The 15,949-nt window shown below is 35.2% G+C and overlaps 1 protein-coding gene across 4 annotated transcripts in view; it reads right to left on the bottom strand.

The window, feature by feature from the left end:
• The window catches only part of METTL8 (methyltransferase 8, methylcytidine), a 72,405-nt gene that overhangs the window by 18,664 nt on the left and 37,792 nt on the right, over positions 1 to 15,949 (bottom strand). For all 4 annotated transcript variants that reach the window (XM_033111443.1, XM_033111440.1, XM_033111442.1 and 1 more), the window contains one exon: positions 4,855 to 4,946. In XM_033111443.1, coding sequence (XP_032967334.1) covers positions 4,855 to 4,946 — 92 coding nt within the window. The remainder of the gene's footprint in view (positions 1 to 4,854; positions 4,947 to 15,949) is intronic.

The raw sequence follows: 15,949 nt of genomic DNA, 5'->3' as shown, positions 1-15,949 counted from the left end.
TGGAGAAACATGCCCTGTCTTCATCTTGTCCAGCTGATCTTCTAAACAGGTGTATTAATGATCAATTTTTCTTGAAGGAGTATTTTTTCCTTTCACTTTCCTAGGTTGCTGATTCAGAGTTAATTGCTTTATGCCAATGGCAGTAAAGGGGATGTAGTGATCAGTTTAACCACAGCAAAATGAAGCAACTTCTCAATTATTCGCTTATTAAATTCAGTACTGCTGAGGGGAAGAAGGAATATGACACAGTAACCATACTTAAATATTCAGAATTCACTCTGAATCACACTGAATATCACGATTAGAAAATGAATTAAACTATTTATGTATCTGGCATATATGATATGATTAATATGAATTATGAAAATTTATTCTAAGTTGCAGTGTAACAAAAAGCAACTTGAAGTTATTTTTGCACATCAATTACGCAAATACCTGAGCTCTCAAAGTTGGAAATTTCCACATGTCACTGATAAAGTTCACTGTCTAATAAAAGGAAACTTATGAAATGAAAAGTACATTTCTAAAAGCACTGCATGAAATTTCAAACAACCAAAGATGACTTATAAACAAGTACTCTAAATTTATCAGCACACAAAACTTTTACCTAGTCTCCTTTTTTTCACATAGGATACTCTCAAGTGGTAAAGTATTCACAAGGTAAGGTATAGTAGGATTCTTTTACTATTTTGCTTGACAGAGATAACGCATTCTATTTGGGTAGTTATTTACAAAGACATTTAAAAATAGCAGCTGCTTTTGATATTAAATTTTAAAAACCCATTACATTTGCTATAACACACTGGAGATGTTTTTTAAAAATTATAAAATATAATCATATTAACTCAAAAACTACCAAATGTATCTTTCTCATTTTCTTGGAATTAACCAGCTGTTGAAAGAAATATGATCTATAATAAAATTTAAAAGAAATTACCAAAAGATATGTTGAATTAAAAATCACTAATCTGGGCATCTAATTGAAAGAAATATTGCTAATTTGAGAGCCTGAATGGTATACATTTGGATCACAGGAATGAAATGTCAACCATCCCACAGCAAAAGACTGTGTTACTGGTAATGGATAAGTTGTTATTTTCAGAATTGTGAGGCTGTTTCCTGACTTCAGTTCTCAGTAACAACTGAGACAAAAGGTGAGAAGTGGGATATAGGAGTGACAGGACAGACCGACACAGAGGAAAAACTGTGTTGGAGAGTTGGCCAGCGTAGGAGAACCAGTATTTCCTCCCAGTAGCGTTAAAATAAGTGAGATAAGATCAATAAACAGTGCTCATGCTGTACACTAATTTGCAAATAGAATGCTTTGTGATGGGAGAAAAGTGGCTCTTTTAAAAACTTAAGACTCTCCTGATAAGAAGAGATGGTGGTTAAAAGAGGCAGTGGGAGAAGAACTGGGTCAGAGCTTCCTTTGGGTTTTCATCAAGTCTGGGAGTATAGCTTTTAAACGGACCTATTCACCTTGACCCATATTCATCAGAGACATTAAATATCCAGTGAGAAGCCTCAGCCAGGGCTTCTACAGACGAGCAGCTCTGTGATCCCTGGCAGAGACGGGACTGGGTGGCTGGGTGGGCATTTGCTCTCACTGTCATGTCCTCTCACTCAACATAGCTCCTGAAAACAAGTTTTCTTTCTTCGCCACCCTCACAGCAGCCTCCGTTGCTGCTCTGCGCAGCCTTGCTTACGTGGGATGAAACGGCCACCCTCCCTGTGTGTTCCTCTCCTTGTTCCCTGACATGTACAAAGTATGAAGTCCACCACCCTGAGCAGTGCTATGGGGAGGACGCAGAAGGGACCCACTAGAAACCTCGATCACTTTGAGTCATTTTAAAACGGAATCTTTTGTTCCGTGTCTCTACGGCAGACAGAAAATGTGCTCAGAGAGACACTGGACATGCTAATGACAAACCAAACGCTTCAAAGCTGTAGCATCAGTCCTCTCCAGCCTGCTTTTCCTGCTTCTACAGAGGGAGCCCAGTCACCACCTTTCTATTTCAGTCACACTATGGTTCTGTGGGAACTGTCATTTTCCTCTACTGCGGTATCCAAGGCCCTAAAATAACCTCATTAGCTTCACTCAAGTTCATTGTTAACATAAATAGGCCAAAGTAGGCAGCCGCGTACAGAGCACTTTAAGGGAACATCATCAGCACTGCTCATCTATTTATGTTCTAAACAGACATATTCAAAAAGCACGAAAAAAAATCCTTGGTTTTTCATATTATCAGGAAATATACCGTGGATAATTTTTAACTTCCTGGGAACGAATTAAGATGGCTGATAACTTTTAATTCAGTTTAGGCTTGACTCTCTCTGTCACATCCAGGTGGCCACTAGCAGAAGCTTGAGTAATGTGGAAAATATGTCTGTGCAGCTGCTGGCAAAGAAGCAAAATTATACTTCCTCAGAAACAGTGTGACAGAGTTCCTGCAAAGGAATGCAATGCTGGCTGATCTGTAAGCGGAACTGCCACTGATATGCACCCTCAAATCCAACCCCAGCAGTTCCCGGCCACATCCCACTCTGGACTGCATGGCTGGGGCCATAAAAATAGAATGGTTCCATTGTGGATCAGATGCTCGTTTTTGTCCGCCCTCCATGACACATTCGAGTTTAGGCTCCGGAAAGAGAACAAGCTCCAAGGGACAGCAAACGATACCAGAGGATACGACTGGGCAGGGCTTTCCCCTTCGCTGGTTAAGGGCTGTCTCATTAGCTCAGTTTCCACAGCGACCTTTGCTGCCAACATTAGCCTCAATTGTAGACTCAAGTCATTAGAACAATAGTTAACGACCAGTGGGATTAGTGATTTTCACTATGCTTGGCTTGCAGAGAGGAATGCAAACATCTTTCCCTGGGGTGTTTCAGGACAGCTGATCAATCTGTCCTGAAAATTCTATTTCAGGGGTCGACAAACTTTTTCTAGAAAGGGCGAGATAGTCAGTAGTCTTTGTGAGCTACATATGGTCTCTGTTGACACCATTCAACTCTGTAGACACAGCTCCAAGGTAGCCATAGATAATAAGTAGACAACTGAGTATGTCTGTATTCCAATAAAACTTTATTTATAAAAACAGGCAGTGGGCTGGATTTGACCTGTGGCCATCGTTTGCTCACACCTGCTTTATCTAATGGCTATACTGATACTGCTACAAGAGTGACTGAGAAATGATCAAGACTAGAACCAAGTTGTTCTGGCAAAACTAATCTATGGTATTAGAAGCCAGAATAGTGATTGCTCACTGTGGGCTCTGAGGGGTTGTGGGAAGTATTGTAATTGGGAAGGAACATGAGAAAGTTTCTGGGTTATTGGTAATATTCTGTTTCTTGATGTGGGTATTGGGGAAATTCATTAAGCTTTGTAAGAATTGTTTTATGAGTTGTATAAACTTCTGTGTGTATTTGGTACTTCAATAAACTATTTTTTTTAAGAAAGAAAAAAGAACCAAGCTGTTTCAAAGAAGAAATGATTTTAAGAAAATTAAGAAAATCCTATTTAGAGAGTATGTGTTCAGCAAAGTGTCTGTGGGTTCTCAGTACTACAGTGAGGACACAGGCCAAATTTTTTTGTGGGCTATTTTCAGAAATCGTGGTAAAAATATATAATATAAACTGTACCATCATAACAATTTTTAAGTGTACAATCTAATAGTGTTATGTATATTCACATTGTTGTGAAACAGATGTCTAAAACTGTTTTCATCTTGCAAATCTGGAACTCTATACCCATTAAATAACAACTCTGTGTTTCCCCGTCCCCCAGGCCCTGGTAACCACCATTCTACTTTCTGTTTCTATGAATTTGACTACTTTAGATACTTCATGTAAGTGGAAACATACAGTATTTGCCTTTCTGTGACTGTCTTATTTCACCTAACGTAATGTCTTCAAATTTCATCCAGGTTATATTATAGCATGTGACAGGGTTTCCTTCCTTTTTAAGGCTGAACAATATTCAAGTATATGTTAATACCACCTTTTGTTTATCCATTCATCTGCTGACAGTCCTTTGGGGATGCTTCCTCCTTTTGGCTATTGTGAATAGTGTTGCTATGAACATGGGTGTGCAAATATCTCTTCAAGACCCTACTTTCAATTTTTTTTTGCTATGTCCAGAGGTGAGGTTGCTAGATCATATGTTAGTTTCATCTTTAATTTTTTTAAAGGAGCTTCCATTCTGTTTTCCACAGAGGCTACACCATTTTACAATTCTACCAATAATGCATAAGGGTTCCCATTTCTCTACATCCTCACCAACAATTTTCTGTTTTTGTGACAGTAGCATTGTCGCATTTTTTAGAAGCCATTTTTGAAGGTTGGCAAGGCTTTACCTAAATTAAACCCTGAATATCAATGGCCTCCAAGAAAAGTACCTTAAATCTTTATTGAAACTTTGTGTTTATCCCAAAACACCAGCAACATTTTGATTTGACTTTACCTTCTTTGCTCAAAGTTTTTGAATTTGTTGAACATCCCTAACAAGTGAAATGCACAACTGCGCACAAGATGTAGAGCAAGAGGAACATTTTAAAGTTATAGTTTCGCATCTTGTTTGAAATGCCACCCACGTGTGTGTATCTCCCAGAAAAGGCAACAATCTGACTACCATAAAGGCAAGTACAAGGTGAGTACCTAACTTATTGTACTATCTTTGGTCCCACTATACAGGAAAAATTGGGAATTCTTCCAAATGGAACAAGTGGATTGGCATAGGTGGAAGCTAACAATTCTCCAATGTAATGACACAGCTCGGAAGACACTGAGGTGTGAAGAAATCAGTGGAAGGTCAAACAGAAAAGCCAGGCTCCAGGACTACCAGACTGAGTTGCCTACCTTGCTCTTCCAGAAGGACTCGCACGGCTGAGTTTTCCTCTACTTTTTTTCTGGCTGCTGCTTCTTCTTCTTTTGACCATTGCATATGATCCCTATCAAAAGAAAGAAAGAAAAACTATTGTAAAACATGCTTTATAATTGAAGAAGGCAGAAAAAGGGCGGCAGGGAATGCATCTTTCATTCTAGATTGGTCAAAGACAAACGAGATAAACTAATTCCATGTGGACTGAATATATTTTGTGTCAGATGTTCCTTCTGATAATGCTGGTACAACCCTATGTTTCCTTTGTGTACAATCTGGTTGTGTTGCAATCTCCAGCCACCTTTTGGAAATGACTGCTGAAGTAATGTCCCAGGAGTACTATTAGGGTGCATGATTCTTTTGGGTGCTGGTATGGTTTAGTGTATTTTACTCTATGGCTAAATTCATTTGCCTTTTTGTTAATTTATGAACACGGCATTCTTTAATAGTTTTTGAATTCTCCTTTTATAATACTTTTATTTTAATACTTTGCTGTCAAAGAGATTTGTTTTAAAATATTTTGTACTTATTCTCAGTTTTTAAAGTAACTTTAGACTTTTCTTATGAGCTGCTTTAATTTCTATAAATGGGTTCATTCTTGAGGGGCATCATTATGGTGACTGATAAATATTAACTGAGACATGTATGAAGCTGAGAATATGGACAGTTTATACGGAAATAATAAAAACATTTTGATTGGTTCTCTTGGGCAATTGCAGGTGAAATTAGGAACTGGATTGTGGTCAGATTTCAGAGGATCTCAAATGTGAACAGGTTAGTCATGTGCAAGACATAATAAAGCAGGGAAGGCACTGAAGGAAGGGAGACCAATTAGAAGACTGTTGCAATGATCTAGGGCTAATGAGTCCCAGGACTAAGGTGGTGGCAATGGAAAACAGAAAGAAAGAGTGAAAGGAGAGACACTGAAAAAACCTGTTGTCCTGGAGATTTAGAACTAGATGTTGCGGGGAGTAGAAGGAGTCAAGAATGATTTCAAGGTCTTAAAACTGAGTATCAAGAAAACTGGAGGTAACAATGACAGAATAAGGAGTTGGTTTGGGTGGAATGAGATAAGTCTGGAACTATTTTAAATCCTGTTTATGCAATCAGATATGAGAGTGTGTATTCCAGTGACCTGCTTATAAATAAACCACTGAAAGGTGAGAAATTGCTTTCTTTTAAGAATTAAAACTGGCATACTGAAGTTCCCAGGAAAAGCAAGTGATAATGTAAAAATCAGAGTTTCACAGACGAAAATTTAACCATTATTTCAATTAAAACCTAATCATTTACAACCCAAATAATCATTAGGCAGCTTTGTCACTTGCTTTAATGAATTAATATATTAGAATAGATTTAACAAAAAAAAATTTTTATTGGGGAATATTGGGGAACAGTGTGTTTCTCCAGGGCCCATCAACTCCAAGTTGTTGTCCTTTGATCTAGTTGTGGAGGGCGCAGCTCAGCTCCAAGTCCAGTGGCCATTTTCAATCTTAGTTGCAGCGGGGCACAGCCCACCATCCCATGCGGGAATTGAACGGGCTGAACCAGCAACCTTGTTGTTAAGAGCTCGCGTTCTAACTAACTGAGCCACCTGGCAGCCCTAGATTTTTGTGTTGACTTATTGTAATATATGTGAGCATATATAACTTGGAGATGACTACTATACTTTATATTCTGTACGTAAAAACATATACAGAGGGTGCCAAAAAAATGTATACACATTTTAGGAAAGGAAAAAAATATTAAAATTGTAATACTCAATATATACCAATAACAAAAGATGAATACAAGTCACGTTTGACTTCTGTAGTTACAAGAGGTGCTCAAAGTGGTTACCATCAGCATCCAGACACTTCTGATTACGGCGAACTACTGCTTGAGCAACGTTGAGCAAAGTGTCCATTTGTATACATTTTTTTGGCACCCCCAGTATATAATATTATTAAAGGCAACAAATCATTTATTGAGGGACTGACAGGTGGCTCAGTCGGTTAGGGAGCAAGTTCTGGGCAACAGGGCTGCCGGTTGGATTCCCACATGGGACAGTGAGCTGCGCACTCCACAACTAGAATGAAGTCAATGAGCTGCCGCTGAGCTTCCAGGTGGCCAGATGGCTCAGTTGGTTGGAGCGCGGGCTCTCAACCACAAGGTTGCCGGTTCAACTAACAATGGTGACTGGACCTGGAGCTGAGCTGCACCCTCCACAACTAAGATTGAAAGGACAACAACTTGACTTGGATGGAGCTGATGAGTCCTGGGAAAAACCCACTGTTCCCCAATAAACAGTTCTGGAAAGACACTGTTTCCCAATAAAGTCCTGTTCCCCTTCCCCAATAAAATCTAAAATAAAAAATAAAAAAAAAATCAATATCATAAATAAATAAATATTATTTAAAAAATCATTTATTGAAAAAATAGTATTAGTAAGCCTGGGACAAGTTTCTCAGATATAAATTTCTACAACATATAAGAAAGAAAATAGACCAATCCATTTCCCTGTAAAAAATCAAACTCTAAGACAATAAGAGTGTATGTGGTCTTTAGCTTTAAGCATTTGTTTTAAACTGTTAGTTTAACTTGCCTCTTCCTGAGTATTTAATAGACTTAGTTATTTCTTAAATTGCTCTAACTTCCTTACACTGTTCTTTATGTTGCTTCATTTTCTTAACTGCTAAGTGAGGGTAATATTATACCCTAAGCCACTGCAGAACAGATCTTCCACTGTACAGTTACAGAATCCCCACAGAAACCTATAAAATGTTCCTACTGTATTTATGGGACTTCCTCCAGACCTGCTGCTTTATGGTAGTTCTTTATATTAGAAAATTCTGATTCACGGATACCAAAACCCAACAGACAGCAATAAGAATCATTCAAGTTTATAAGTAACAAATACAATTACAATAGAACTTAAGCATAGAGACAAATAACTAACAAACAAATAAATAATCAGGTATTTAACAACCACCCCTACCACCACTCAAAGAAAAAAAAAATGGCTCATAGTTTTTGACCTATAAATTATACTTCTGTGGATTTATTGTAACAAAGTAACTCAAACAAACAGAGAAGTTCTGTATAGAGAAGTATCTGTACAATGGTATTCACTGGAATACCAAATAAGATAGCAAAAAATTGGAAACAACCTCAGTGATAGGGTAATGAAAAAATTATGGTAACTCAAAATGATAAATGTGAAGGTTATGTAACAATGTGGAAAATTGTTACAAAATAAGATGAAGTTAAAATAGCAGATTCCAAAATTATATGTGTATTGTAACCACAGCTATATAAGGTTATATACATGTTCGGTGAAATAAAAATAATTATGTTAGAATAGTAGAATTAAGAGACAATACTTTTAAATTTTTCCTTAGTATTATAAATCTTCAACTATATTTATATAAAAACAGTACTATATATTTAAGACACATAACAACAGTCCTTAAAAACTTTATATCATCTTCCTTGGGGGAAAACCCAGGAATCCTTATATTAGAAAGGAAGATACGTTTTCTTAAAGAACGAAAAAAAGAAAAAAAAGAGAACTAAGCAGAAAAATACAAAACATACTAAATATTTTTTTGAAAACTTGAATTTGAGAAGAAGGCATCTCCAAAACAAAAGATAACATTTTTGAGTAAGAAATTTTCACAAGATGGCTGGTAGAGTTATTCTATAATTCTGTGGTAGTCACAAGTACTATAAGTCGTGTGTGTGTGTGTGTGTGTGTGTGTGCATTTCCTATTCCTTTACATGTACGGTGTAATTGAATAATGATTCCTTGCTTTAGCTCTAAGTTGATGGCTATAACAGTTAAATACCTGTGCATTTGACTTGCTTTGGAAAAGTTAACACACACACACACACACACGTACACACATACCCCAGTTGTTTACCTTGAGTACTAATGTTTCTGAGGATCCTACCTACCTATAGAAAATTCTGCTGAATGTAGTGCCACTTCCTATTATAATTTAAAAAATCAACCATAAACCAAAGCACCCAGTGTAAGCTATGTGGACAGAATGTTTTCCTGTCTTTGTCATTTACTATGTATGTAAAAGTCTCATTATATAACATAATTTAAGGACGACTTTAACAAATGTATCATGTGATTAGTGAATTAAAAATGAAATATTTTTAGGTAAAAGGAAGAAATTGAGTTTATTAGTTTCAGCTTAAAACTATTTCAATAATCTGTAATTCCATAACAAAGTCATATTTGTTACTAGTTATAACAGAAAATTTTTAAGAGAAAAAGTCTTACCAGTCATTTAAATATCTTAATAAGTTAACTGTTAAGTTTTCAAGTTCTCTTCCTGTATTTGGGTGCACACACACACACACACACACACATTTTTTCTATATGGCTACAAAACCTTCATAATTATGACTTAAAACTACTTTGATTTTGGTCCAGAACAGAGTACCTGGTAACAAGCTTACCCTCCTGCCATAAACAATGATAAGACTGGATAAAATATATAAAGCAACTGTTTTTAGTCACTGGACTACAATTCAGACAGTGTAGGACTGTGGTCCTTAAGAGAAGAGAAACACAAAAGGTCAACCCCCACACTCGCCCTAGCTTTCTGTGTGGCTACACGTTCTAGATTGTGGTGCACCGGTGGAGTCCAAGCAGAGAATACCAAATATAATAGCAAACAAGAGAGTGACTGTCCCACCAAGGGGCAGTTTTGTGAGTTGAGAAGGTGGTGAGTTTTTGCACAGCACAATATTGAATAAGAGGGAGCTGGATAGAGGGGAAGTCCCCTGAAGTCTGCAAGACAGTTCTCTGAGGGCTTTTCATCCACAGAACAGACTCCACAGGTCCTAGAGGAGAGGATTCTGGGGGTGATGGTGGGAAAAAGAGAACTGACTGGACACAGGCAGGGTAGTGCTAGGAAATACTAGAATTCTGACTAAAGCAGAGTGGAGAGATCTCTGAACACCTCAGGTATGCAATTAAGACCTCAGAAATGCCATGACATAGGAATAAGAACTGTACAATATTTGGAACAATACCAGGTAGTCTCACTCTAACAACTAAAATTAAATATGACCAAGAATATTTGGCAATAATTAGCCACTTGCCAGAAAAAAAACTCAATGCTTTAAAGGAAGACAACATAATCCAGATTCCATACAAGTTATCATCCATATTGACCACCATACAATAAAAACAATTAGCATGTGAAGAAGTAGAAAAATGTGATCCCTAATCAAGATAAAAGGCAGTCAAATACAGACTTTGAGAAAATCTAAATGTTGGAATTAGTACACATGACTTTAAAACAGTTTTTAAAAATATGTTCAAATGTTTAAAAGAAAAGGTGGACAGAATGAATGAATAGATGGCGACACCTCAGCAAAGAAATGGAAACTATTTAAAGGAAATTCTAGAGCTAACCCATACACAATATCTGAAATAAAAAATTAATTGAGTAGACTTAACAGCTAATGGACACCACAGAAAGAAAGGGTCAGTAAACTTAAAATCTTAAAGGTGTAGAAATTATTCAAACTGAAGAACAGAGTGATAAAAAATTGATAACCTACGATAACCTTGGTAATCTATGGGATAATACAAATTGGTCTAAGAAATTCACAAATTGAAGACTCAGAAATAGAGGTGGGAGAGTGAATAAAAAAACTAAAGAGAAACTGGCTAAAATGTTTCTAAATTTGATTTAAAAAAAAGGTAACCAGTAAATCTAGGAATCATAGCAAACCCCAGGCAAGATAAATACACAGAAAACTGCTGAAAACCAAAGATAAAGAGAAATCTTTAAAGGAGCTATTATAAATAGGGGAAAAGCAATGCAAATGACAGCCAACTTTTCATCAGAAACAATGGAGGCCAGAACATAAATGAATGCCATCTTTAAAGCACTGAGAGAAAAACAAATCTGTCAACTTAGAATCTACATGCAGTGAAAATATCTTTCAAAATTTTAAATAAAGAGATTTTCAGATAAACAAAATTTAAGAGAATTTCTTACCAGCAGAATTTACACTACAAGAAATGTTAAGGAAAATGTTTAGGCTTAGGAAAATGATACCAGATATAGATACCAGATCTATAGGGTGGAATAAAGAAAACAGAAGTAATAAATATGTGGGTAACTAAAAACAGATAATCATTTTTTACTCCTTCTTAATTTCTTTAAAAAATTACTAACTATATAGCAAGAATAATAACAATGAATAATAGAGCTTATAACATTTGTAAAAGTAAATTACATGGCAACAATATGATTGGATGGATAAGTAGAATCATATTGTTGTAAGGTTCTTACAGTTTATATTATGTGGTATTATATCAGAATATTAATTCTACGGTGTTTCCCCAAAAATAAGACCTAGCCCGACAATCAGCTCTAATGTGTCTCTTGGAGCAAAAATTATAGTAAAATAAGTAAAATAAGACCGGGTCATATATAATATAATATAATATAATATAATATAATATAATATAATATAATATAATATAATATAATATAATACCGGGTCTTACATTAATTTTTGCTCCAAAAGACGTATTAGAGCTGATTGTCCAGCTAGGTCTTATTTTTGGGGAAACAAAGTAAGTAGACTGTTTAAGTTGAGGAAGTACATTGTAATCACGAGAACTGTGGTCCTCAAAGTGTGGTCCACCCTTTGAGGTGGTCCACTAAGTCAAAACTACTTTCATAATAATCACCTATTATTTGCCTTTTTAATGTGTTGACATTTGCGCTGATGCTATGAAAACAATGGTGGGTAAAATAGCAATTGCCTTAGTATGAAAAAAGGCGGTCGCACCAAAATGTACTAGTGGTCATTGTATTCTATACCACCATTCAATGGGTGATAAAAAATACACTAGAGTTTGTTTTGTTTTTTTTAATTTAATTCATTAAAGAACGTGCTTGATGAAACAGTGAAAATTATTGTATAAAATATTGACCGTTGGGTACACATACTTTTAATATGCTATGTGACAAAGTGGGAAGCACACATAAAGCACTTCTGTTGCATACTGAATGAAGTATGATGACTGACTTGTAGAAAAGCACTTGTACAAATGTTTGCATTGTGAACTAATCTATCTGCTTTTTTTCATGGAAGCTCTCTTTGCTTGAAAGAGCAACTGTAGATGGACTTGGGTATCTGGCAATCTTGAAAGTAAATGAAATGAACCTATCACTTTAAGAAAAACAAATGACAATATTTGTTGCCAAAGATAATTTTGTGCTTTCAAGCAAAAATCAGAAATTTGAAAGTTTGGACCTAAACCATGAGTTTGATAGTGTCCCAGTATCTGGAGATTTTTCTTGATGAAAATAGAGGTGATATTAACAAAGGTGATTTTTAAATATTGTATAATGAAATGTGTCACCATTTGGAAGAGCTACATAAAACATGGAACCGAAATTTTCCAAATTATCCATACATGATGCTATAAAATGACGCATAGGTAAAAGATCCATTCAAAGTGCATGGCGTACCAATGGACTATATATAGCAGAATACCAAAAGTTCATTGATATATTTTTTTAATACGCTTTCATATTCCATATTGCAACTAAGAAACTACCACTACCGAGATTTAGTGGTAATTTCTTAGTTGCAATATGGAATATTGATAGTGTAATATCAAGAAAAATACCTACAATTATCTTAAAAAGCTTTTAAAAAACTACTCTCCTTTATAAGTACATATCTGTGTGAGGCCAAATTTTCCTCACATAAGTCAACCTAAACAACATTATTACAACAGATTGAATGAAGAAGCAGATATGAGAATCCAGCCTTCCATTAAGCCTTTCATTAAAGAGACTTGCAAACATTTAAAACAGTGCCACTCTTTGCACTAAATTTTTGGGAACAAATAGACATTTTCATTAAAATATGTAATTTATGTGAATGGGTGGGTAATGGGTTTATTGTTTTAAAGTGAATTAATAAATATTTTTAATGTTTCAGTTTTAATTTCTAATATGGATCATATCAATAGATATAATCCACATAAATAAAAGGTCTTTGGAGTCCTCAATGATTAGAGTCTAAAGGGGTCCTGAGACCAAAATGTTTTAAACTATTGCTCTAGAATGACATCTAAAAAATAATGCAAAGATGTATATGGCTAAAAAGCCAGTAGAGAAAATAAAAGAAAAGATGAGACAAAAAAATAAAAAGAAAGATAACCAAACAGAAATCTTTTCCAATTACCATTGTAAGATGCCATCAGTTGTAAGAAGTATCATGATTTCATGAATGTTATTTGGTGAAAAAACCTGAGTCTCAAAATGAATGAAGTAAGTTGTTATGGGTATATCAGCTAATACAGCCATGCAGCGCGTAAGGATGTCTAGGTCAATGACAGACCACATATACAATGGCGGTCCCATAAAATTACAATGGAGCTGAAAAATTCTTATTGCCTAGTGACGTCACAGCTGCTGTAATGTAGTACAATGCATTCCTCGCGTGTTTGTGGTGATGCTGGTGTAAACAAACCTACTGCACTGCCAGCTGTACAAAGGGAGAGCACGTGCAATTATGGACAGTACATAACACTTGCTAATGATAATAAAGGACTATTAATGGTTTATGTATCTACTGTACTATACTTTTTCTTATTATTTTAGAGTATACTCTTTCTACTTATTAAAAAAAAGTAAAACAGTATGCTCTGTTATACCGGCTGGCAGCAGCCTCATACATCTCATGTTTATCTCATCATTTTTTTGTGTGTTTGATTTAATCTCACGTTGTCTAGATACAAATGTTTATCATTTGTTACAACTGCCTACAGTATTCAGTACAGTAACGTGCTTTATGGTCTTGTAGCCTGGGAGCAATGGGCTGTAGCTCACAGCCTCAGTGTGTAGTAGGCTGTGCCATCTAGGTTTGTGTTAAGTACACTCCATGATGTTCACATGACAAAATCGCCTCATGAAGCATTTCTCTGAATGTATCCTCCTTGTTAAGTGACTCATGACTGTAGTTAAACTTATTTCAATTAAATCTTTTCTACTATTGACACTAATTTATAGTGTTGACTCCTGGCTGCCCATTCTCTTTTTGGCTGTAATAAATATTTCAGTTGATTATGTTTATTAGTAAATCAGTTTCTTACTTAGGAATGAGTGACTTACGAAAGACACAAAACACAGAAAAAAACTACTTCTGCATACAATAGAATAGAAGTCACAGCTGCTGAAAGAAACCAATACCCACTTCCGTCATGAAACATTTATTGAGAACCTGTATCTATCAGCTATTGGGGCTGTGAATTGAGGATACAGAAATGAAGATTTAGTAAAACTAAAAATAGTTGAGAAGACGAGCAGCTGTAATTGGTTATGAAGAATAAAGAATTTATCAGGTAGAGAATAAGATGGGAATGGGTGCATTCTTTTTTAATAAAAAATTAAAATTCAAACAATACCAATGCATACAAAGTTTCACCTGTACCTTTGACCCCCAGGCTCATCCTTGCAATAAACACTTGTTATTCGTATGATGTGGACCTTTCTAGATTTTGTGTATATAAAAATAAAGATAAGTATATACTCGTATACATGTAGCATATGTGCAAGAATTCCTTTATAAAAATGAGGCCATCCTAACGATATTTCTCTGTAACTTGCTCTTTGTGTTTAATGACATGTCATAGTCATTTCTTGATATCAGTATACATAGATCTCATTTTTATTAACTGCTACATTATTTTCCAATGTATGCATGCAACCCTATTTTCAAAGGCTTTACTGAAGTGTAACTGACACACAGTAAACAGCACATATTTAAAGTGCACAATTGATAAGTTTTGACACATGTAGACACTCATGAAACTGCTACCACAGTCAAAATAATATATCCATTATCTTCAAGTTTCCTTGTGCCCTTTTATAATTCCTCCCTCTTACTCTCCTTTTCACTACCCCACCCCACAAATCCGCTGTCTTTTTCTATAGATTAGTTTGCATTCTCTACTACAGTGCAGTAAGAATTCTGTATATACTCTTTATTTCTTTCACTTCACATGAATTAGGCTTCTTTCACTCAGCCTAATTATTGTGAAATTCATCCATGTTGTGTGTATCCATAGTTCATTCCTTTTATTACTGAGTAGTATTTCATTATATACATATACCACGATTTGTTTGTCCATTTATTTGTTGATGGACATTTGAGTTGTTTTCAAATTTGGCTATTACAAATAAAGCCGCTACAAACAATCATGTATATGTATTTGTATGGGCATATGTTTTCTCTTGTTTTCTCTATAGATGGAATGACTGAATCCATCAATATCCTATATAATAGATATATGTTTAATTTTTTAAGAAACTGCCAAGCTGTTTTCCCATTTTATATTCCCACCAGCACAGTGTGAAAATTCCAGTTCCTCTGCATTCTCACCAGCACGTGGTATGGTCAGTATTTTGAATTTTAGTTATTCTACTAGGTATGTAGTGCTTCCCTAATGACTAATGCTGTTGAGCTTCTTGTCATGTGCTTATTTACCATCTACGTATCTTCTTTGGTGAAGTGTGTGTTCAAATATGTTGCCCATTTTCATTGGGTGATTTGTTTATTAAATTTTAACAGCTTTTTATATATTCTGATTCTGAGTCTTATCAACAATAAAAATGAGAAAACTATACTGGGGATGTAATGTACAGAATGGTGACTATAGTAAATAAACTGTATTGTGTATTTGAAAGTTGGTAAGAAATCTTGAAAGTTCTCATCACAAGAAAAAAATTTGTAACTACGTGTGGTAATGAATGTTAAATAAACTTATAGTGATCATTTTCCAATATATACAAATATTGAATCATTATGTTTTATACCTGAAACTAATATAATGTTGTATGTTAATTATATCTCAAAAAATGCAAAAACAGAGAACAAACTATTGATACATACAACAACATGGTAAATCTAAAAATACTTATGCTTAGTGAAAGAGGCCAGACAATAGAGTACATATCCTACAACTCTCTTTACATAAAATATTGAAAAATGCAAACTAATCCATAAGGCATGTTATGTTCTTTTTTCCCTTCTTCT

Source organism: Rhinolophus ferrumequinum, chromosome 8, assembly GCF_004115265.2.
Source record: "Rhinolophus ferrumequinum isolate MPI-CBG mRhiFer1 chromosome 8, mRhiFer1_v1.p, whole genome shotgun sequence".
In the NCBI taxonomy this organism is placed as follows: Eukaryota; Metazoa; Chordata; class Mammalia; order Chiroptera; family Rhinolophidae; genus Rhinolophus; species Rhinolophus ferrumequinum.
The sequence above is the reverse complement of the archived record's forward strand: the minus strand, read 5'-3'. Positions and strand labels throughout refer to the sequence as shown.